This window comes from Eucalyptus grandis, chromosome 3 (assembly GCF_016545825.1).
Source record: "Eucalyptus grandis isolate ANBG69807.140 chromosome 3, ASM1654582v1, whole genome shotgun sequence".
Lineage (NCBI taxonomy): Eukaryota > Viridiplantae > Streptophyta > Magnoliopsida > Myrtales > Myrtaceae > Eucalyptus > Eucalyptus grandis.
Window position 1 is genome coordinate 502,992 of NC_052614.1, and position 24,901 is coordinate 527,892.

At 39.4% G+C, this 24,901-nt stretch overlaps 3 protein-coding genes across 5 annotated transcripts; 1 reads left to right on the top strand and 2 right to left on the bottom strand.

The window, feature by feature from the left end:
- Positions 1 to 6,377: 6,377 nt before the first annotated feature.
- On the top strand, positions 6,378 to 9,654 carry LOC104435935. Of its 3 annotated transcripts, none has more exons than XM_010048645.3 (7): positions 6,378 to 6,500; positions 7,329 to 7,465; positions 7,872 to 7,991; positions 8,073 to 8,151; positions 8,372 to 8,458; positions 8,847 to 8,909; positions 9,233 to 9,654. In XM_010048645.3, exons 2-7 carry the CDS (start codon positions 7,410 to 7,412, stop codon positions 9,308 to 9,310), a joined length of 483 nt encoding a protein of 160 aa, XP_010046947.1. In that variant the 5' UTR covers positions 6,378 to 6,500; positions 7,329 to 7,409; the 3' UTR covers positions 9,311 to 9,654. The 3 variants fall into 3 exon arrangements, with proteins under 3 accessions (XP_010046947.1, XP_039164238.1, XP_010046948.1); XM_039308304.1 differs by having other exon boundaries at positions 6,383 to 6,490; positions 7,326 to 7,465; XM_010048646.3 differs by lacking the exon at positions 6,378 to 6,500 and adding an exon at positions 6,532 to 6,661.
- Positions 9,655 to 14,266: 4,612 nt separating this feature from the next.
- On the bottom strand, positions 14,267 to 15,652 carry LOC104438737 (aspartic proteinase CDR1). The gene has a single exon (XM_010051916.2). It carries the CDS (start codon positions 15,650 to 15,652, stop codon positions 14,267 to 14,269), a length of 1,386 nt encoding a protein of 461 aa, XP_010050218.2.
- Positions 15,653 to 19,157: 3,505 nt separating this feature from the next.
- On the bottom strand, positions 19,158 to 20,411 carry LOC104438738 (probable aspartic protease At2g35615). Its single transcript, XM_010051917.2, has one exon. The coding sequence runs from the start codon at positions 20,409 to 20,411 to the stop codon at positions 19,158 to 19,160; it is 1,254 nt and encodes a 417-aa protein (XP_010050219.2).
- Between the last annotated feature and the right edge of the window lie 4,490 nt (positions 20,412 to 24,901).

Sequence of the window (24,901 nt, forward strand, 5' to 3'; positions counted from 1 at the left end):
TTTGTTTACGACATTATTTTTTTTATTTTTTTTTTTGGGAGGGAATCGAGAACTCACCGGCTCCACCACCACCCATGAATACACTTAATACACTTAGCGCCTCCCCTGGGTTTTGAACCATTCACCTCTGGGTTGAGGATCAGTAGGACCTCATCCAGTGGAGCCACTGTGGATATTATGTTGTTCTCTAATGATCGAAACTTAAAATTCCAGGCTTGCCCACTCCAAGTTCTCATAATCATTAAATAACATTCGATATATTTGATTATTCTTCCACCAAATGAAAGCTTTGGCATGTTATGCATCTCCATTCAGCATCCACAGATGTAGAAGCAGGTTTGATGTGGACAACTCTCTCTCTCTCTCTCTCTCTCTCTCTCCTCTCTCTCCTCAACTCCTAATGCCGCAGAAAATAAGTTTTTGTAACTGTAGGCCGCCCAAGACAAAATAGTGTCATGCATACGTACGTTGGGAGGAATTGTATGTATTGCCAATTGCTATTTCCCTTTCCTGTTTTAAATTATTAATCTTGTATCGGCACGTAGTAACAATGGCCGTTGATTAAACGGATCCTAATCGCCCAGGCGTTCTGGCAACCATTGGCTCTAATCCTAGATCTGCTCGTGTCGGTTCATACGCTCCTAGTGGCTCTCCTTTTCCCCTCCACTTTTGCATTTTAGTGCTTTCCATCATGAACGTGGTTTGCGAATCTAAATGTTTTGCTCCTCATCTTTCTTTCTTTCCTTTCCCCCTCATGTCGCATCAACAATACCCGCCCTCTCTCATGCTCCTTGACCCCTTTTTTTATGCACCCGTCAAACATTTCAAACCCTAGAAACTAAAAGAATACATCATTCATTACGTTGATTTTATTCATAAATCTCAGATCCAAACATTAAAGGTCCTCGAAGGTTGTGCCAAAGATGAGATAAACTAATGATTTATGGGTAGATCAACATATAATTTTTTAGTGCCGTACCTTTAGTTTTCTAAGGGTTGAATAAACTAAATTCCAAAGCATTAATGGTCATATCAGCCCGTGTGATAATTTTCAATATTTTGATTAGTTTGTGGGACGGTGAGGAAGTGAGAACCTTACCAAGTAGACAATTTTATAAAAACCCTAGCCTGGCAAATAGGAATTACACCATCGTCGGTACTCCACGAGATCACGTAAGTTCTCCCGTTCCCCGTCAATTGAAAATTCCGGGAAAACCCAAAAAACTAAAAGTGGGCGGCGCAAATGATTAATCGTCGTTATACGTCATCATCTGAGCTGATCAGGATCAAACCCTTGACCAAACACAATTGTTTATCACACGCAGCCGAAGATTAACCAGTCAGAATTTGAACAAGTCACGAGTCTCTATCTTCTACATCATTCTGCCAATCAGATTGGCGACTTTTTCCAAAAAAAATAGAAAAAAAAAGATTGGCGACTTTTCTTGAATGGATATGCACGTCTCTCTCTCCATTAAGCAATAAATTAATGTAATTAATATAATCTTGAAGCTGAAGGAAATAAAAACATATAGAATTTGTTGTTGCGGACCATGTGCCAAAAAAATAATAATCTCCCGTTGTGAAAGAACTATATTATATTAGTTGAGAGCAAACCATGGATCACGGAGTTTGGAATGAAATCTCCTGTTCACGAGCATGATCGAGATATCCCCAAATCGACAATCTTCAGGGGTTACCTTTACGTGTCTTCTAATTTCTTCCTCCTTCTAATTAATGGAAAGTCTTGAAATGCAAGCTAAACAATTGACTAAACCTCAAGGAGGTGTTTGTTCTGGAAGAACATCGTTCCAGAATCATTTGAAGGGCTTGGGAGTGGTCCCACCATGGTAATATAAAGAGGGGAAATTGCCACTCTTGTTTTTGCCAAAAAAAAACATTTTATTCAATTTTTATGAATATGCAATAGAGAAATGTAGTCCCATTGCAAATCAAGACAAATCTAAAACAGAATAAGGCTTAAATAAGAAGATGAATAATTAGAACAAGATTAGAGGCCATGCGTTTAAAGAATAGATCTGTGATTTATTCAATTCAAAATCGGCAGTTGATTATTGAATCGGTCTTCAATAATGATCATATAACAAGATTTCCATATGTTACTACAATTTTACCTTTCGGTGGTGCACGTTTACATTCACCATTCCTAATATGATTGTCGTGTAGAGTAATAGGATTAAATGCATATAAATCTAACATCCGTGAGAACAAAACATTCATGAGGCTCCTTTGATCTTTTTTGAAACTGAACTTGTACACCAACAAAATCCGAGGGAAGCGAAACCCTGAAATTATATACATAAAAAAAAAAAAAGAAACCCAAAATCTAGACTAGATCATGATAGAAACCTAGAGAAAACTCTTCAAAATGGGAAGAAAGCAAGAAAAAGAGACAGAACCAAATCAGCTAAAGAAATAGGTTAAAAGGAGGGCGGGGGGAGATCTAGCTCAAACCTCCTCTCCATGGAGTTGAAGAAGAAAGTTATGTGAAGATGAGAGGAAGAGGAGAACCCTAGGGAGGAGAGAGAAAAAGTGTTAGGAAATTGCCCAATATAAATATATTGTATGGATGACGATTCAGTTTTAAACTTTCAGTAAATCTTTGTGCAAAATTTCAATGTAATCATTCTGATCAATTTTTATTGGAAATTGCTATTGTGGCGACATGCAATGTATGATGATTGGTAATAACTTAACCATAACGTCATCCATTTTCTGTCAAAAATTGATCGGAAGGATTACAATAGACTTTCATATATAAGAATAAATTGGTAAAATTTAAAAATTCAAAAATGAATTAGCATTCGTAAAATAAGTAGCAACAAGCTCTATATTTACAAAATCAAATTTGATCATCAAGTCTGAGTAGAGTAATCGACACTCAAATGTTGGAGTTTATTCCAACTCGAATAGTAAATTGCATCGGCTTGATTAAATCAAATTCACCCAACAAGCTTTTCACTTTTAGTATTTTGTCCATGTCTTAGATTTATTGTCCTCCTTTTTCATTCAGGTCTCAATACGATTGAAACGTACGTAGGAGCCAGCTTAATTTCTAGCTTTATCATCTACCTTTGGTAACTATGTCTCATGTATTTGGACCTCAACTTGCTTAAAATGCAATAGCCATTGTGGAGAAAAAAAGAAAGAGAAAAGGCGTATCACATCTGGAGACCCTTTTAAGTGATACATCGTGGAACTCCTTTGCTTGCGTCAAAATTTGGGTGAGGAATATGTGTTTATGTATCGAATTAGGCTAATGAATTTGCGTCGATTCAAGTGAGACACGAAAATTAATCAGAAGGATTACATTGAAATTTCACCTAAAAGTTTAAGACTAAATTGATAAAATTAAAAAACTTGGGATTGAATTTGTATTAATGCAATATGTTCATGACTCAATTGACAATTTTCCATTATGTGGGGTGATGTTTAAGTGTCATTATTAAATTTCCTAGATATTAATTTGTTTTAAAAGCACGGTCATATCATCATTGAATCTTCGACCCAAAAAAAAAAAATCGTTATTGAATCTGTTTTGTATTTGCTTTCAAACATGTGCAAAGTTATGTCTTTTCGTGTTAAAATGGGACAACCTTAGTCAAAAGCGACCGCTAACAAGGGGGATCGCGTGCTTAAACAGGAAAAGAACATATAATCAACATAATAAGTATGTTTGTTTAAGCTAAGTCGATGAGTGGGAGGTCTTGTCTTCCATTATGAACTTTAATTGCTTTAGCTATTATTCGGACAAGGAGGTAATTAAGCAACTTAAACAGAAGTGGATATTGCTTAATTAATCATGATGAAGATGATTTTGGGGACATGATGTCATTCTTTTTCTTGACAAGGCAATATCTTCTTACATTTTAACTTTTCCTTGGTAGGCGAAAAGGTGTTTTCCATGTGCTGCAGTGACTTTATATAGACTTACTGTCATTTGTTCATAATTTATCGGCAGGAGAATTGAGGTTCTTTAAATTTTATCTCTATCTAAATTTAGGTAAATTTTTTTTTTATCTAAACTCATCTTATATCCATTTTACAAATTATTGTATGTACAATGTATTATGGATTACGAAACTCTATTCTATCATTCATGTATCCCTACCACAGCCCGAGAAGATGGAGAATCAAATCCTCGTAGACACTCACTTTCCCCTTTTTCAATGGGACCTACCTAAATTTGGACACACTATCTATCGAGCCAATGGAAGGCCTAAATCTATTATCCCATACCCGTACCAAGCGTGATTTTGTCCGCAAAATAGAAGGTGGAGCATCACCAGCTCACTCTCAGCCACGACCTCTGCTACACAACACCGCCAAGGCGGCCCTGCGGGACCACCCCTCCCAGCAGCACCCCCCTCGCTAGCAGGATCTCGCTAAGCTTGCCATTGGCCACTTCGCGAGCTCCCAAAGTCCCAATTCACCTCTCAATCTTGCTCTGCTTTCTCCGGCGTGTTGCCGGTTGGGTCAGGGCTCGTAATGCCAGAGCCGACATCGCGGAGCCTAGACTCGACCTCGTCGGGCTCAGGCGATGCCCACTTGGTGGCTCAGCCACCCCCATCCCTTTGCAACTGTCAACCGGGATGTGATAAAAGGGGGTGATGCGGCAAATTAGCAAGCTTACTGGTATTGTTGATGGGGCCTGCCCCCAAGATGAGTGCTCTCCTATTCTGACTTCCTCGGAGCCTCCGGAAACTTTCACGTCCGATTTTGAGGAGGGGAGATCCTATAGGACAACATTGAGCCAGGACAGCGACAAAATTGCAACCCACGGGGGCTTGGTTGGCAAGGATGGGTCGATTGGTTGGAAAGTTGGAGAGAGAGAGAGGAGGAAAAGAAGTAGAGTTTTTCTTGGATGTGGGGCTTGGCTTGTTAATTCTTCAACCGAATGAGCATATTTTAAATCAAAAGATAAATATATCATGTAAAGTAATTTTGTCACACTAAAGAGCAGTGTGATTTAATTTACTCCCCAATTAACCAAAAAGAATAGGAAAGATATTCCATGTTCAACATCCTTTTACTACATCTTAAGAAAGGTATCCAGAATATTAATTTAAGGCAGGAGCACCGTTTCATATTCTTACTTGAGAGGTAGTTCGGAGAAAAAGATGGTATAAATCAAGGAGGGGTCCGCTTCCATCTGGTCTTACTGACTGAAACAGAGAAAAGTGCCATCTGACACTTCCACCAACTACCCAATTCTCTACTCAATCTCATAACAAGAAGATTGGTTGCTACCAATCGCAACCTCAAGCCATGACAAAGAAGCAACGCCAACTGGTTGGCTTTCAGTTTATACTTGCTTTGGCACCATAAATGATGTTGATTTGCTCACCATGGATCATATGTAATAGTATCTGGGACGCTTAGTAAAACTTGAGATAAATTCAAATCCAAACTTGCGATATATCTAGTAAGACTTAATTTTACTGAAAATCTTAAATAAAAATATTATAAACCAATTAAGATATATATAAATTATTTTGCATTGTAACACGAACTCTTTATGGACTTTATTTTGCCTAACATCCTCATGCTATGTACCAAGAGGCCGAGAGGTCTCAATTGCACGAAGCTCCATTTGAATTTACGACCTTCAAGAAAGCAAAGTGGAGATGGAACCAAAATCAGCGCATGGGAGAAGATGCTTTGAAATGTGGGTCGAAAGTCACCATCGACCTGGCTCACCTCCACTGCACCTACCAAGCTACCGCTCAGAAAATGCCGCACGACTCCGGACGAGGTTTTGACGCATTCATAGCAAGAACTTTAAGAACAGAAAAGGTTGAAGAACAGAAAAAGTGGGTCAACCATTACAGCGATGGTGAATTCCAGGAAAGTCCCTGACAACCTCGTGGAATTCTGATCCGAAGATGCCTGACGATTACATGATGTGAAATGAGGAGGGAGGCGTGGTCATGCGCCGGCTATTGATTCAGGACCAGACGCTGCTATCGGCGAAAGGGGTCCACCCGAGGCACCGTCATCTCTTTTGCCACTCATTTTTCGCGTGCCGGTTCCACTCTGTGGCTAACATTCAAACTTCCGTCGAAAGAGGCTACACGCACCGTCTCATTTAATTATTTGCTGACCATTTGCAATGTCCTATTTCTCACATGCACGACCACCACCACACCACCACGATGATGACGATGGCGATGACGATGATGATGATGATGAGACGAACGAGAAGCTCGACCTGTTTTGGGGGGGGTTTGGTCCAACGTCGGAAGCCCAACGCAGGCATTTAATATTGGGCTGTTAATGGGAAAAGGGGGACCGAATCAAGTCATCTTGGGCCTGATTCTACGGCCCGTTTTGAGTTCGCCAGCCCATTTCTGTATCTCTGTTCGTTCGTGTGCCTCTTCTACGACTCAGCCAAGGGACAGCACTCCAGGATGCAGCAACAACAACTGCAGCTTCGCGTCCTAGCAGTACAGGACTAACGAGAAGATTCCAGCCTCCAGGTATTTGGTCATGTCTTTGTCGCTCTTTCCGTCTTGCCCCTGCTTCTGATTGCTTGTTGTCGTCCGTTTCTTTTATCGCAGCAGCATTCTTCATATTGTCAATTCCCACAAACTGTGTGCTTGTTTGGGTTTCCTCGAGAATCGGCATGTACTGGCTAAAAGTTCGTTTTTTTTTTTTAATTCGCCGGTCCCTTCTTTTTTGAGTTTAGTTGCTTCGTTATCATTTTCATGCTGCGCTTGTTTACAAGCCGCCACGGATGTTTGCACGCTAGCTGTTCGACGAAATGCTTAGTGGCGCACCACCTCTCTCTCTCTCTCTCTAAATTCGTTTCGAAAGTGGGTTCAATTTTCAAGTCTTCGTTTGCCCTGATTGTGGGTTCTGTAGAATTTCATTGCTTTGTGCTTGTATATCTTGGTCAGAATGCATGGACAAACTGAAGCCTTGGGATTAACTTACGGTTGACTATTAGGCCAGTGAGTATGATGTGTTTAGGTAGCACAGTTCCTTGTCAAAATGGCCATCGGTGTAAGGTCAAGCCTGTCCATTGATGAGCATTTAGTTTTCAAGATGAGAAGCTCTTGTTTTGCTCGTACTAGGGATTGTGTGATCACCGTGTGAGTTTCTGATGATGGATGGCGTGATCTCCGATTTAAATGTATCTCTTCGATACCAGTATACATACCTTACACTAATAACACAAGCACCCGGGTGTTCTACTTCCTACTTTTTGTGCGATGCGTCAATCTCTTGATCTTCACCTCATCGTGATGAAATGATGCTCTGTCATAAGAACATAAAAACTTACTGTGGACTTTATTGTGATGCAGCATTTGAGGCCTTCAGCACAATCTGATCGGGAAGTTTAGTTGGAGTCACTGGAAGGGAGATCTAATTCTTTTAAAATTTAAATGGGCGAACATTCAACTTTTGATAGGATGATGCAAAATGTCCGTGCAACATGCAAGTATGAAATTCATCCTCTTTCTTCATTTTATTTCCTGTGTTTGCTCATCATTCTTTACATTTGAATATTGAGTCTATGAGAAGTTAATATTTGCGCTATTCTGCATGTTTGTGAAACCTCCAATGGAGATACCCTCAATTTAAGCCCCCAGCATTATTTGTATGTGCTTTATCTATTTAGCAAGCATTCTTTTTAGTTAAGAATGGTGAAAATGAAGAACTTGATAACCTCAATAGTGGTGCTTGACATAACCAACAATTATGGTTAAAAGCTTTTAGAGTGTAAATGCTCAAACACGATTATGATTTTTCAGTTAGGCATGGCCTTTCAAACTCCTGTGTGATCAAACATCTTGTCCATAAATCTCATTACGAGTTCTTATTTTTTTATAACAAAAACTCCATAGATACTATACTGGTTTTCCAAAGGATCTCGGACCATCACGTTTGATTCATTTTACATCGGAACGTGAGTTTGTGCAACTTCTTCATCAAGGCTATCCTGTGGTGGTCGCATTCACGGTCAGGTATCTTGTTACTTCTGCCTCTTTCATTTTTCTCCTCCTTGACATGTTTTCCCCATGGTTGTGACCATACTGATGATACAGAGGTAATTACACAAAGCATCTGGACAAAGTATTGGAGGAATCAGCTGTTAATTTTCATCCTCATGTGAAATTTATGAGGGTAAGTCAGTTTTTGACTTACGTGCAGTGAACATGTTAGCCAATAGGTCTTTTTTATAATGTTGCCATTAGTTGGCTGCTGTACATTAATACAGGTACTGTTTCTTTTGAACTTTTGATGCTTCAATTTTCCTTGGTTGTTCAGAGCCAGTTTTTGGAAATTAGTCTTTAAGATGAAAAATTAACTCTATGTGCTTCTGTTTCTCGTGCACTCTTTTCAGGTGGAGTGTCCAAAATATCCTGGGTTTTGTATATCACGGCAAAAGAAGGAATATCCATTTATTGAGATATTTCATAGTCCTGAACAGGCAAGAGGAATGTCCTTATATCACATAAATTTTGTCATTCTTCTATCTTATTTCTACTGCATTATTGCCACCGCTCTACTTTGCTTTTTAAAGTCTTATTTTCTCCTTGTTAAGATGGAGAATCATTTCAAAACCGAGACCACTCAATGAGTACCTTTTATCTGGAAGTTTTCAGAAGCATTGGTGATCATGTTGGGATTACTCATTCACCTAGGATCGCTATATCCATGAAACTTATAACCCTTCTTTCTCTTTTGAATTTTCCTTTGTTTGGTTAAAAAAAAAATGTATATTTTTGTTTGCAATGCATGAATGAAATTGCAATATGCAGATGGGGCTCATATATATCACTATCAACTAACTGCTTCTTGGTGTTTTGGTTAAGCAGGCTTCTAATCAGGGAAGAGTAGCTGATCCTAATATTACAAAGTACTCTGTCAAGGTTCTACCTGTAAGTTTGAAGCTTGTTTGATGTGTAACATCAGTGAAGTGATGGTTGCTTAAGTTTATGTCATGCATATTGCATTTATAATTAAATTAGAGCTGGGACGACCTTTCACTTATAGCATATTCTAGCTTTTCATCCACCACATTTTCAGAATAAAATGGAAACCACTTGAAATAAGCGAGTGTCAAACATGCTCGTAGTTGGGCTAGTGGATGTGGTCTCCAAAATGGTTAGAAACTTGGAAAGAATCTGGTTGTCATGATATGCTCTTTCACCTTTGCTTTAAGGGTTTCCTGATTCTATACTTCTCCTTTTCTTCTTCCCAGTTCAATTTTGACCAAAGTGTGTACGGGTTCAGAGAATTCTTCAAGCGCTATGGAATAAAATCATCAGATCCTGTTTAAAGTTGGCGACGAGTATGGTTTACAACTTAGGTAATCAAGGCAGCCAGTCCTCCTGTAGAGAATGAATAAAGTTTCTGTACATTTTGGGTGCTCCCCTTCATGTTCATGATGTAGCCATATCTGAAGCATGAAGAATCTATTGATAAGTACTTCAAAGTTCTCTGGTTATACTGTGTAGCCCTAGTTAACAGGCTATTAGGCTCAGATCTTTAAATGACTTGCGTGAACAGTGCACTGTGGTATTGGATATTATTGTCTAGGGACGTGGAAGCGACATGCTTAAGCTTTTGGTTGGGTTATATGACAGAAATTCGGACCTTTGAATGGGGAACAAGTTTTTTCTCCCTTGTGTGTTCATTTAAGTAGCTGAAGGAACCCAGGTGCAATAATTCTTACCAATTTTGGTATGTAGGATGAATATTTCCTTCCACAACTATAAGTAGTTAAACAATCCCTACCAATGGTCTAAGAAGATTGTGGGTGGTAGGCTGAAATTCTGGTCTCTAAAATAATATTTTGGACTTTTTTGCATTCCTCTTCCTCTTATGATATGTTGGTTTCTTTTTCATCTTTTAGTTTACAAATCCAATTCATATTAGGAAAAATCCATCTAAATAACCCTGCTGCATGGACCATACTGTGAGGTTCGGTATTTGGCAGATTTGAAAATTGAGCTGGGGAACTCACTGTCATCGCTTCACTGTGGCGGTTGTGGTTGATTGGAACTTAAGTTGTACCGAAGCCCTACAAGTTATCTTACAGTCTTTACGGTCTGTAGGCACTAGCTTTAGGTAAAGCCTACCATTTTGAGCATATTATCATGCTAACAATTGTATCACTGGGGCTAAAGCTGGTTGGCATGCTGTCTGGTTTTGCATTTCAATTTTTACCAGCTAAAACTGTCAATGATGTTATACATTTTTGGCCAGCAGTGCTAAGAAATAATTGCATCTACCACTGCCAACCAATGGATAAAGAGAGTTTACCAAAATATCCAAACGCCAAAGTAGATGCAGAATTTTATTTTATACTTGATTTTTCACCACATATGTAAGAGTCCGTGGCATATTCAAGCGAGAGTTCTTTCAGTGCTAGAAGAAATCCAGATGATGGAACTTCACATTACGCCAAACATCACATTGGTCTTATCAAAAGATAACTATCATCAACAACCACGAGTTCACTTGAGAATCGATAGCCTCTCATGTGGCTTTTTGTGCATGTCTCGGGTGTCAGCAACTTCAACATGATTGAAGATCGCGATCACAGCTAAATCAAGCAGCAAACCAGCAATTCTCGTTTCTCTGTAATAATGTACAAGCACGAAAATGCGAGCTAACATTGGCCAAGGATGAAAGCTGGGGTATATGATGTATAACTCCATCCACCCAAAATCCCCGTAGGAACGACTGAAAAAGCAACTCAGGGGGCCAAAAGCGAAAAAATCAATCACTTCGTGTCCCAAACTTTTCGTTCCTGTTCTAGCTGTACTGATAATTCAACTCCAACTTCTTTTCCGAAGGGGGAGTTCATTGTCGCGAGCCACATCATCACGCCGCTGTCTTCCGTCAGGAGTACTTCTCCTGCAAATCCGACTCGCTTCTCCTATTAAATGACCTCTCTCTAATGGGATCCAAAACTGGCCTCCACGATTTAGCACCTACGGACCGCTGCCTTGCGACGGCGGCATCTGCACCCAATAAGCGGGTCGGGCTCCGGCCTGGTGAACCAGAAGACGGACTCGAACCCCCTGATGGGTGAGAAGTGTAATTCCGACTGGGCGAGTTCCACGTGGGACTTGGATTGATGCTCCGAGCTGGAGAACTATGTCCAGGACTAGTGCCATTTGGTCTCCCTGGGCTAGCTTTTGCTTTCACCATGAGGTTCCTCGCCAATGCAGACAAGTCCATGGGAGATAGGTTGGCCTGAAGAGCAGAGTGGGGAAGCAAGAAGTAGATGCGGCCTGGCTCCAGCGTGACGTGCGGCTTCATAGGCTTTGGCCCGGCTGAGATGAGCTCGGCCGGGGTGCACAAGAAATGCTTGGGCGGCTTGCCGGTGACCTCACCTACCGTGATGGGCTCCTCAAAGTCTTCCACGAAGCCATTTCAATGCACCACCCGGACTCTCTTGTTCTTGCACGTAGGTAACGTTGCCGATAATGATCTGCATGGCGCGCAATTACCCATAATTTCTCCTCGATCGCTATGCTACCCTTCAATCAAATTTGCCGAGAGAAGAAACAAAAGATGAATCATCACAAAATGAGGATCGGTGGTTTTATAACATGGACATGCGTGCTCGGCCAAGTTGCTAATGGCTACTTGCAAGGAGATAAAGACAGAAAAGAGGAATTCTTCTTGTGCTGTGACATTTATGTTTTGTGCATTATGGAATTGCCTGAAGAGAAGACTTGGTGAGAGTTGCATAGGCGATATCAGTGGGACGGCTTTCGTGCTGGGCCAGGGGCTGGTCGCTGGCCAACTACTTTGGGTAAAAGTTGTTGGAGATAGGTCCTACCTGGTGGGACAAGGGGATGGTTTTGACTTCTTCTCCCATTGGCAAAGCCTTCGCATGCATCAAAATGCAGGCTGGATTACTTCATGAATCACATTTGAAGTGGTCATGTTATTTGACAAAGTCTTTCTCTCTTTTTCTATGAGCATTTCTATATTCCAGCATTGTTCTCAATATAGTCGCCAACTGAGGATTACCTCAGATCACGTTTAAAAAGGCATAAAACTTTTGCACGTTTAGTAATGTTTATCATATCATAAGGTGACAAGCCTAAGAAATGGAATTGTGCATATCTCATTTTTGTTTCTTGCAAATTAGATCTTTGAAATTTTGGAAATCATTGTCAACTATTTTAAAAGTTTAAATTTTTTAGATGAAGGTGTTATTCAATATTTAATTATTATAATACTCGATATTATACATAGATTGGATTTTGGCCTAAGCTTGAAAATATGTAATTGGGGACATAATAAGGGCCTGGAAAGATTTGAACTAAGAAACTTCTGATAAGATATCATGCGTTAATTTTGTTGGATTATTGCCAACTATTTTAAAACTTAAACTTTTAGATGAATGTGTGGTCTAATATTTAAATATTCTAACAAAATCAAAGACGAGTTATAAGCTGCCCCACAAACCTTTTTCACATGTGCATTTACATTTTCAACAAGATAAATGAGAAAGCATCAAACTTCTCCATCCAACACATGAAGATTGCAATGCATCAATCAATGCAACCAATGCTAAAAGCGCTAAAGTATCGCATCTTGAAAGTTAAACTGCCCCTTTAACCATAGATGACATCAAGCAAACACAAAACCAAAATTAAATGCCATTGTCAAAATTTTTATCTCAAAAAAATAAGAAAAGAAAAAGGAAAGCATCGGCCATCTCTCACATACTCTATTGTGCTTGGCGGTAAAGGATTTGAGTCTTTATATAAATGGACGCCATGCCGGTTAATATGGAGCAAAAGGCCCTCTCATCCCGACGACTTATCCTTGTTAACGGCACTGTCCTCAACCGGGGGAACTGAGTCAACCTGTGGTTGAGGAGAGTGCCGTAAGGCATGTGTGGCATTTAACCCACATTTACTTACTCCAAGCACAAGAGGCTACTATACCTGCCTACGCGGTAGTAGCCAGAATCGAAGTCCTGATGTAGTCTCTACCTTTATCACCATAAAGCCTCATAATTCCCTATCTATCTTTGTTTTCTCGACGGAGAAGGAATAGGAAGACAGCGTAGGGTCTCTCACCCTAGGGTGATTTTCCCATCTGTTTCCTCCGTGAGCCTTTTAAAGATTTGCTCAGTCTATCCTTGTTAAGTTACAAGAAGCTAAAAAACCATAAAAAGATTGTGTCAGGTTATGTTTGGTTGATGCTCTCCATCACTAACAAGAAGACAATGCCGATTCTTCTAAAATATTGTTCGGAAGCACAATTCCGAAAATCGAGGCACTTACTTTTGGGTCGATGTCATCAACGGTTTCGGTACGACTCGTTCATGGCGCCCCGTCAATTAATATCTCCACCAATAAGCTGTGGTGATTATCTTTACCCTTTGTCGGTTTTCTTGAGCTGGTCAACTCTCAAGTGGGAAAAGCTTGCCAATCAGGTCATTTGTGATCGGAGGGCCATGGAATTTGGTAGGATTTTTAGGTGATGATTAAGTCGTTAATCACGACGGCCTAGGGGAGACCATGGGGCTTCGGCATCTTTTGTCTTGACATGGTGACCGAGCATTCTCGGCCACTTAATAATTCGAGCTACTCTTGAAATTTAAGGGGAAAAATGAACACCTATATCACGTAACGGGAAAAGGAGAAATCAATTAACGGGTCATTAGTTGTCACAATATGTCAAATGATAAAAAGATATGCATTCAATCTGATAGAGAGAAGAACAATTCCTCTTGTGCTTTTCATGTCTAGGTTTTTTGAATTTTGGACCGACCTAGCTCTCGAAAGGACTTCATTAATGATTATACAATGTGTTATGGTGATTGTAGTATTATAACCTAATCAAATTGCTTGCACTTTATCGTAGTTTTCATTGAGAGATAGGAATAACGGTACCTTTTTAATGAAAATAAGACACATGGCCGTGCAAACAATACTGCGGTAGCCTTTTATGAGGTCTACTTCTCCTTACTACCTTTTGCCTATAATATTTATGCGGACCTCTTAGTAAAGAGTTGCATTTAGTTATCTGATGAAATTAGCTACCACCATTGATTTCTGTTTTCCATATTTGGGTTGCATTTAAAACTGGACAAACAGGGACTTTCGTCTTAATCCAAACCTTAATGAATTAGTGATGGTTCTTTCTTGGTGGTGGGAGATAAGTTTCTCCCTCAGAAAGTCATTTCCTCTAGTTTAACTCGAGAGATCGAATACAGAATCAATTATTGCTCAATAATAGCTCATGTTTACAGCATAAATCACGGAAAAGCACTCTGTTGATCCAGATAGCGACAATCTATCCTTTGAATGAAGAGCTGCTTTCCTTGGATGTCATACCCGATGTTATGGTACTGTTGTGCTAACACCCCAATTAGAGACAAACCCCGAAGCGTGAGATCCGATTGAACCACTGTCATGCAAAACATGGCCGGCGTTACTTGGAAGAACATGTTGTCGATGTCGAGGATTAGTTCGGCCCCGTTTTCGAAATGAAACGTCACGACTGGAAACCCCTGTAGATCCTTCCCCATGGTCCCCGCATAGCACAAGAGCTTTATTTTACGCCCTTGTTTCACCCGACGTAGGCGTGGGTCCAGCAATCTTTGAACTTCATTCTGCAATGGGACATACCCATCTCCCTTCAGATATGTCAGTCCTGTTCCTGAGTCTAAAACAACTCCGCCTTCTCCGGAAGGCGCTCTTTTGAATGCTTCAGGATCGATCTTTAGCCTTGTCTCTCCGACGCTTATGCCTTGGAGGTTCACGTAATAGTGACCCCCATACAGGTCGAGGGTTGTGGACTTGCCTTCGAGCACTGCATCATCCCCGAGGACTAGTTGATTATATGGATACTGCGGGTTATGCACGTCGGCTAGGCAGATGGAAAATTTCAAACCTACCTGTTGAATAAAAGAGTAGTAATAATTGTAACTTAGCCCTAATAAGCCAGATTGTTGCCCATCGATGCTGCCACTATTCTCATGACCGCACCCGATCTTTGTAATTGGTATTACCATTGTTCCCTCATCAGATGTCTCGAAAGTCACGTTTTCAGTCGCAAGGTTACCACGTGTGCTGGCTCCGTCAATATATTTAAAATTATAAGTACAATATTCTTTATTGCTATCGCACTCATGTGTAGAGACATTACATGCAACGGAGTTGCAAAGGATATTGGAATACGATGAGGATTTGGCAGGATCGAAGCGAGGAAGAGATTGCGGGAAGCAGGAGATGCAGGGGTCGCACTGAAACCAGAAGAGGTTGCTTCCGGTGTCGATAATTAAGAGCTGTGGTACCGGTGGTGTGCCCACGGATAATTTCACGAGGAACGCAACTCCTTTATTATCTGCAATAACACCGCCACGGAAGGCGTAGTCATTTGGAGCAGCAACTAGTTTGCTCAAGGAGCGAATGCGAGCAATTGAACCATCGATGGCACGTTCGACTAAATCATAAGCAGTGGCGTTTGGGTTGTAATAAGGAGAATGAATAGAATGAGGGTGGATAAGTGCCATGGCCATTCGCGGAGGTTTCATGGGGCTGGTCTTGGAAGCACCATTAGTTAAGGATGGTGACGAGATGATACTGATTACACATACCAGAAGGACGACAGCGCGGGGCGATGTCAGCTTAAGAGCCATTTGGCAAATTCCTCTTTTCTTGAACGAGGTTGAAATGATACTTGACAGAGCCGGTCTTGCTTTACATATGTGTGCATAATGGAGTTGCACTTAATGGTTGGATCTATTTGTGGCAAATTGTTATAAAAAATGAGGACCCCAGCATTATTCCCATTTTTTTTATCTTGATATTCATTGCATTGCCATTAACTTAGTTGCCCATCCAAATATGAACTGAACTACTAAAAGAGTTCAATGCTTACTATACAATTCAGTTATAAATTTTTCAATATGACTAATTTATTTTTAAACCTTTTGTCACTTATCCAATATAACCCTAGTGACTAATATTGGTCAGAAAGCATTGTTATGGACGTCAACCTTTTTATGTGACATGATTGTCACTGATATGGATGAATTTTACAATTTTTTTTAAATTTTTTAAATTTTCTTTTATTTTTTTATTTTTCTCATCGGTAGCCAAGACCTTGCCAATGGCCAGCATTGATGAGGGTTGAGATGCTTGCCAAATGCCAGTGAGGGCGGCCCTCATTAGATTCGGCAAGGTCACTAGCAACCTTTGTTAGCCATTGCTAAGGTTTTGTCAACTGATGGAGTGAAATAAGGAAAAAAGAAAAGAAAATAAAAGAACTAAAAAAATAAAAAATAGAAAATAAAAAATTACAAAAATTGTTCACATTAATGCCAACCACCTAAAATAATCAACATTGATTGGATTGCCATGTTAATGATTTCCGACCAAAATTGGTTAAAATGACTATATTGGCAAATCTTTAAAAGATTTAGTACTAAATTATTCAAATTAAAATGATTATGACTGAATTGACATCATACAATAGTCTTAGGACTCTTTTTTTTGGTAATTATCTGCACAAACCAAATGAAGAACGAAAGCTCCCAGAAAAATCAGAAAGAAAAAAGAAGATAAAAACTATGCATGTCCGAAAATATTGTGTGCTTGAATTTTGGAAAATGGTGGTAAAATTTTGACGAGGAAATGATGCATAGTGACTCTAATGCCATAGATAGAATCCTTCAGGACCATGCAATTCAATGAAGAGGGAAGAACAGAACAGCTAACTACACTCGTGAAGCTTGTTCCCTGTTTTGCTTGCCAACTAGTAACTCCACACCTTCCAGATGACATGGCACACAGCAGTAGCTTATCCATGTCATTTAATACGCCAACCATAGTTTAATCTAATCACCTTTAATATTACTTAAACAAGAAACAATAAATGTCTTACCATATCAGTGATAAGAAAGCGCACGATAGAGTTACCATTGAATTTCACAGTTTATATCTATGTCACTACTTCTTACCTTTAATTTTGATGTGAACTTGCTTTGGTAAAAGTCCGCATTCTTCACTCTGATGAGTCTGTAAGCTCTATTTTCCATATTTTAATTGCATTAAATGCGAGACTATTTTATGGAACAGGACCTTTGCTAAATTGAAGAAAAAATAAAAAAAAAAAATAAAAAATACGTATGTAGCTCAATTGAAGATTGGTAACCCAAAAGTCTAGTACTTTGAAACCAAATAGAAGGTAAAATTTTGTTCAAGGCATCCATCCTAACTGGGAAACATATGATCGAGGATCAAGTACAATTACCGAAAAAGAATGATCCAATCTGTCATCAAATCTGTTTGTGCAGAATAAACCACAAAACTTGAAGCTCAACAAAGCATAAATCACAGAGAAAGGAGCCTGCTATTCGGAGATCATCGTCACCAACCCTCATAGATAAAGGACCAATGAGTTATCAAAAACAATGGCAAAGGCCCTTTTCTATCACCCTCATAGATATCGAATTTTGCAATAATTTATGTCTTTTTTAGAAACATCTCAAAATTCATTGACTCTTATATGAACTTACCAACATTTAGTCGTGTGACTCATTAGGTTTTTTTCCCCATTAGATCACCATAAAGTTGTAGGTTACCTACCTTCATTTGCATTGCTTACTACCATTTATTTACTTCTCTAATTTAGTAACTTTTATTGAGTCTTTTATTTATCCTACTTACCAATCCGTTAAAGTTATTATCACTTCTAAGAAATTATTGATTTTTAATTAAAGTGATTTACCAATTTTTCATCGATTTAATTGCTATCTTTTTTAATTTTATTAGCTCTTGTTTGAGTTAATTATCGATTTTTATTTAATTATTCTAAATTAGCGACTTTTCTCACATCTCCGATTAGATAACTTCTCTTATCTTTTACCAACCTCTCTTTAACTTTCCTGCTAATGGCTTAAGCTCGCAACTATCATATGAATTACCACGTTTATTTGAGTAACTTACAAACTTTTCTTTTATTTATAAACCGGTTTTGAGTACTCCTTTTGAATTACTTGCTAACGTTTGTTTGCCGATTTTATTTCAATTTACCAACTTTTTCTTATAGTTTGTTAAGTTCTATTTACATTGCTTGCTAATTTTTAGATACATTCATCAACAAGTGAGTGAATCAGTGAATTTCGTTCATAAATCTTAGTCTTATTTTCCTCACAACCAAACCATTTTTTACATGCAAACATAGAATCTCATCAAATCTCAGCATTTACATATCAGCTACAAATGCTTCTCGGCCAAATTCGAAGCATACAAGCGTTGACGCCCATCAGGATGGATCCAATTTCACTCAGATGTTTCTTGGCCAAGTTCAGCAATATTCAAATTCAGGCTTGTCTCAAATAAACATCGGAAGTAAATAATCTGCTTCTGATGAGGGCAAACAGAAAAGAACTTCGGATCAAGCCCAAGATGATGCAAATCTGGACTCGGACGTTCATTGATGCAACTCAGGAATTTTGTTGAACACGTTGCGACATTAAACGTTCTCTCGGTTAAACAATAATCTGAACTAAAAGTGGGGTGATCTGCAGGCCATCGATCCGAGCAAATTCAGAGAATCATGATTGCAAACGACATCACAAGGTGAGCTGAATGCTGGAGCAGGAACACTAAAATCAAACAAGATTGAGAATGAGTATGCGCAAATAGGTGCTGTCAAGAGCATCGATTAGGACCAGGTGATGATAATCTCAGACAAATCAAGCACAACAAACGCTCAGAATTTGAGCCGGCGAATGAGAAAGGAACGAGTAGAGAGCACTTGGAGCAAACTGAACGGAAGACAGGGCAGAACACAGGAGGCTTCCAACGTGGTCGTGGAAGCGGCGAGTGACTGGCAGCAAAGGTGGTGGTTGCTGACAGACTGAAGACGACCGAGAAAAGTGTAGAAGCCACGGGGAATTCAGGAAAAGGCTGAGAACAATGCTATGGACTGAAACGAGTTGATCTCGATTCTAGTGGAAGAAGACCAGAGACATCTATATGAAGGAATTAAGACGGCTAGATGAGATAGAAACGGGAAGAGAGGAACCGATTCTGTTAGTGACCTCCTCCTTCCTTGGCGAAATGGCTCTCTTCCCACTTATCAATTGACTTGTTATTCAAACACAAAAGCAACCTTTTCTTTCTAATCACACGTGATCATACAATTGATTCGAGAACACTACAGTCAATCCTTTGGAAGAAGATCTTGCCCTGTCTGATGTCATACCCTACATTATAGGACTGCTGCGCCATCACTCCGATCATGGATTCACCATTCATTTCGGGAATTATCGGAAGGATGGCCATGCACAAGACACCCGCACTCGACTGGAAAAACATGCTGTTGGTGTCTAAGACGAGCTGCGCATTGCCCGAGAATTGCAAGGTCACCACTGGGAATCCGGTCAGGTCTATCTCCACGTTCCCTGCGTAGCACAAGAAACTTGGATGACTCACCCTGTTCAGAATTCCCGCCATCAAACTCTCGACCTCGTTCTGCAACGGAACATACCCCTCTTCCTTCAGGAATGTGAAGGTGGTTCCCGAGTCTATCATCACTCCTCCCTCACCTGAAGCCCCTCTTTGGAATACCCTGGGGTCGATCGGCAGCTTCTTCTCTCCGATGCTTATACCTTGGAGGTCCACAAAGTAGAAACCCTTGTCAGTTTGCAGGGTCGTAGGATCGCCTTCTATGATCGCCCCGTCTCCCAAAATGAGTTGATTGTACTGATACTGGGGGTCGTCTATGTTGCCGATGCAGTAGGAAAATTTGGAGCCTAATTGCTTAACCAGAGTTGGCAAATCGCCATTGCCATAGCTTAGTCCTAATATCCCGCTTTCTTGCCCATCCGCGGGGACTCTATTTATGTGGCTGCATCCGAACACCTCAATCGGTACCTTTACTGTGCCCTCGTCGGATGTCTTAAAGGTCGCTTGTTCAGAGGCGAGGTTACCAACTGCGAAGGTTCCATCAAGATATGTCCTCTTGTAAATGCAATACTCGCTCTTAGGATCGCACTTGGCCGTAGAATTTGAACAAGCTGGGGAACTACAACGAATATTGGAGTATGTGGACGATTTGGTGGAATCAAAAAGAGAAGGAGATTGTTTGAAGCAAGTAGTGCAGGGCAGGCACTGAAACCAAAGGAGGTCGCTTGCCGAGTCGATCAGCAAGAGCTGCGGGACTGGTGGCGTACCGATGGATATACTGGCCAGGAACCCGGTTCCTCTAATGGCCGGGACAAGATGGGAACGAGCGTCATCATCATTCGGATTAGAAATTATTTTGCTCAAGTAGCGGATGCGGGTAAGCGAACTGTTAATGGCTAATTCAGCTCGCTCGGAAATGGTGGCACTTGGATTGTAATATGGAGAATGTATAGAATCGTGGTGGATGAGCTTGATGGCCATTTTCCGAGGTTTAAAGGGGGTGGTCATGGACGAAGCGACATTAGCCAGGTATGACGAAATGATAGTGACAAAGCAGATGAGAAGGAAAAAGAAATGAGCTGCTGTCATGGTAGTAGCCATTAGCAGAATCTCAATTTCTTCATATGATTTTGATGAGCAGTACCTTCTCGATATAACTGTACTTCTTGGTGTCGCAATTCATGCCTGGAATTTTTTTTTGGCCAAGTCCATAAATGTCGAAGTTGTATAATGCAACATTCATTGTGGATGCACAGCTCATGTGAGACGCATGCACCGAGGGATATGTTTTCACAGTTGCACAAATACGAGATTATCTGTCTAATTAAGTAATGAAAGATCTTCATATTATAATATAAGAGACTAGCTCAGTGAGGTAATTTAGAAAGTTTTGGTTTCTCTCCAAATTGTTCCTAAACAAGCAAATACGTGCGCGACACATTTGAAATATTTAACCAAAATCGAGTTGAGATTTGTTCTTGTTCTGGAAGATGTCTCCTCGCTTCTCATTCATGATGTGTTCTGGCACTCTGTTAATAATTGAATGCCGCTCTTCGCATCCATATTGTCTGTCTATTTTGCTTCACTATTGAAACGTGCGGTTCTTTTAACTTTTATACGAGTTCTGTCACAATTTGTTAACAGTTCTCTTGCTCAATTGGCCAATTTGTTAACAGTTCTTCTGATGCCAGTAGTGCTTACTAGGCTCGTTCCGGGTTTCTTATTAGCACTCTTTTGTCTGCGATTTCTGCACGAATGGGTTGGATCTTTGGTAGCTGACGGACTTGCTATGACAGATCGGATCATTCTATTTCGGTATCTGTACTTGATCTTCGATTTGATGTGTCCTAGTTAGGATGGATGCCCCGAGCAAAAAATTTCACCTTCTTTCCGGTTTTGAGAAGCCGAGCTCCATTGGTGATATTTGATCGTCTTTGGTGGGGTAACAGGGGAGACATGCTTTCCGATAACGACTTTTGTCCGATTAAAGTACTAAATAGTTTTGGGTTACCAATCTTCAACTGAGCTACTTACGTATTTTGTTTTGTAAGTTTATCAAATTTTGTTATCATTTGCCATATTTTTTTGTCTTTTTTACAAATGTCTCAAAATTCATTTACTCATATTTAAAATGCCAATATTTAGCTGTGTGATTACCAGCTTTTCTCCCATTATCTCACCATCAAGTTTTAGTTTACCCACCGACACCACCGTTTATTTACTCTTCCAATTTAGTAACATTTTTCTTTGAGTTACCAACTTTTATTTATTGTGCTTACCAATCCGTTAAAATTTACCTACTTTTGGACGGAGTTAATGGAAAGACTTAATTGTGCCAATTCAACAAATTGGACGTCGGCATTTTCTATTGGCCACATCGGCACTTTCCATTAGCTAAATTGGATGGAGTCAATTGTCATTTTGTGATAAGTTTTAGAACTTTTAGTATACTTACTCATTAAACATTGGTAATTAATTCAATGAGACATGGTAAATGAGAGCCAGTTAATAACTTAATTAGATAAAAATTGATAATTTACTTTTAGAGTTAATAAGTTCACATAATATTTGGTAAATCTAACTCATACCTTAAGAACAATAATGAAGTTTGGCAAAAGATTAGAAAAGTCGATCATTAAAAGAAAAATAAACTCGGCAAATAAGTCAAATGGGAATTGGCAACCCAAATCTAAATAACTTAATTGAAGAAATATTGGCATGCCACTACGATTAATTTTGGTAATTTGTAAAATGAGTTGGTAGATTTCAGGTGTTGCTAAGAAAGACAAATAGAAGTTTGTAAATGACAAAAAATGTTAGCAATAAAAAATTGATATATTAATGAGAATTGGTAACCTAATATTTGGTGGTAGTTGAATGGAAAGATGGTGGACCACGCAAATTAAGGTGGGTAATTTCCAAAAGAGTTGATGAATTTAAGAGTCGATTATCCAAAGCAAACAAAGTTGATAATTCCCTCAAAAAGGTAGTATATTTATAATAAATTAATCGTTCGCAAGTAACTCAAAAATCAATTAATAATTCAATTTGACAAAAGTTGGTAAGTCAACTCAGTTTAGGTTTGTAATTGCATATAGGAGTTAGTAAATTTGAAGCCTTCGCAAATTATGAAAATGAAATGCGCAAATTTGTTTTAGAAAATTGCTGATTTATAAATCTGAAAAAAGTTGGTGATTTCGTAAAGGTATTGATGCCAACGAGATACTTAGGAAAAAGATCGTTGGTTATTTTTTTGCCAACAATTTACCATGAAGGTTCCACATTCTCCATGGAATTTTCAATTTGAGGTATAGTTACTGCGCAACACCTGTAACTTGAATGTGTGAGACTTGCAAGCTCATCATCGCAAGCTTGTCCATCACAAAACATTTCTGCATACCGAGGTGTGCTGCAAGATGACGACGCAATATGGGTTGTTCAAAGGTTAGCTCATGACGCGAATTAAATTGCGACCTTGTGAAAGATAGGTAATTCCTTTACCACTAGACTAACAACTTTAAAATATCAGTTAAGTTCTTCTCATTTGAACACCATTTATCCTTGTAGCAAAAGTAACTTTTTCTTTCTCAAAAGGTCATTCATATCCCTCTATTCTTACTCAAGAAAATGTTGGAATAGATTGATAATGTATAGTAGGATATTTTTTAATCACAAGTAATCGTAAAAATGATTTGAGCAAATCATAGTCAGTCCTTTGGAAGAAAATCTTGTCTTGCGTGATTTCATACTCTATATTACAGGATTGTTGTGCCATCAATCCAATTATGGATATGCCATTGTGTTGGGGGAGAAAACTGAAGGATAGACATGCACATGACATTCATCGTTAATTGAAAAGATGAAGTTAAATGTCTAAGCTGAGTTATGTGCTGCCCGAGGATTGCAAGATGATGACCGGTAATCCCATCAAATCTCTCTCCATGCTCCAAGGAACCAGAAGGAATATTGGAATACGTCGACGATTTGATGGATCAAAAAGAGGAGGAGATTGTTTGAAACAAGCAGTGCAGGGCAGAGGTTGAAACCATCGAAGGTCGCTCGGCATTGTACCAGTTGCAGGACCAACAACATACCGATCGATATCTTGATGAGGAACCATATGCACTATCGGCTGCGACGAGACCGGCAAGAACATTATCAGCATTGGAGCGGATGCGAGCGAGCGAACTGTTAATGGCCATGTTCAGCTTGCTCAGAGATGGTGGCATTCAGATTGTAATATGGAGATTTAAATGAATTATGGAGGATGAGCTTTGGTGGCTGGTCTTCGACGTTTAACTGAGGTGGTGTAGCTGCGTATGATGAATGCATATTGATAATGCATATTAATAGAAAAAAGGAATAAGATAATGTCATTGTAGTAGCCATTAGCATAATCTCATTTTCTTCAAATGAACTTTCATACACACTTCCTTCTCTTATATAATTGTACTTTTCGGCGTTGCAATTAATGCATGGATTTTGTTTAGGCAAAGGTTTGGATGCGGCCACATTGATTGTGGATACACATCTCATGCGAGATAAATGCATCTGGATTTATGTTTCTCGGTTGCACAAATAGGAGATTATCTCCCAATTGAGCAATGAAAACTCATCGTACCTATAATTTTTAAGCAACGAGCTCAGTCAGGAAATTTAGAAAGTTGGTTTCCTTGATTTTTTTTCTCTAATTTCCTTTTTTTTTAATGGCCAAGTTGGCCCATCATAATTAATATATTCCACATATAATCTCCATCAAATAAGTTACTGATCTAATTGTTTTTCTCTCCTAATTGTTTCTAACAAGCAAATACGCGCACGGGGTTGCTTGTGTGAAAAAAAATTGAAATTGGAAAGATCGACCAAAACCAAGTAAGGATTTGATATTGCTTGGGGAAGATTTCTTCCCGCGTTTCTCTCATGATTTGTTCTGGCACTCGTAATAATTGAAACATGACTGGGTAGTTTATTTCGATCTGCGTTCTTCTCTTCAATCTTATCGATATTGTCGGCTTCTTTACTGGTACGTGCGGTTTTTTTTTAATTTATTTTTTATTCTCTTGTAACGAGTTTTGTTATATCTCAACAATCATTTTGCTCAAGATAATGGTTTGGTGAGTGAAGTGTTACCGAATTTTAGCCAGCGAATGAGAAAGGAACGAGTAAGAGAGCACTTGGAGCAAACTGACCGGAAGACAGGGTAGACCGAATGAGGCTTCCGAAGCGGTTGTGGAAGCGGCGAGTGACCGGCAGTGTTAAAAAAAATCTAATGAGAATAAATAAATTTATTTGAGGCGTGTAAGGGCAAGCACCGTCCTCAAGAATAATTCCGCTCCTCGAAGTATGAAACTGTGCTTTTAACGGCTATCCTCCCAAGATACGATAGATATTCTTTTATATTCCGTACTGAATATTGTAACAAATAGAAATAACGTTGTATATAATCCAACAATGAAAAATGGAATGAAAGA

Bases quoted from the DNA above. Each gene is read 5' to 3' on its own strand.
- LOC104435935 (XM_010048645.3), top strand. From the start codon at position 7,410: ATGGGCGAACATTCAACTTTTGATAGGATGATGCAAAATGTCCGTGCA. The intron at 7,992-8,072 runs GTATCTTGTTAC...CTGATGATACAG, and splicing joins GTGGTCGCATTCACGGTCAG to AGGTAATTACACAAAGCATC. The intron at 8,459-8,846 runs GCAAGAGGAATG...TTGGTTAAGCAG, and splicing joins TATTTCATAGTCCTGAACAG to GCTTCTAATCAGGGAAGAGT.
- LOC104438737 (XM_010051916.2), bottom strand. From the start codon at position 15,652: ATGGCTCTTAAGCTGACATCGCCCCGCGCTGTCGTCCTTCTGGTATGT.
- LOC104438738 (XM_010051917.2), bottom strand. From the start codon at position 20,411: ATGGCCATCAAGCTCATCCACCACGATTCTATACATTCTCCATATTAC.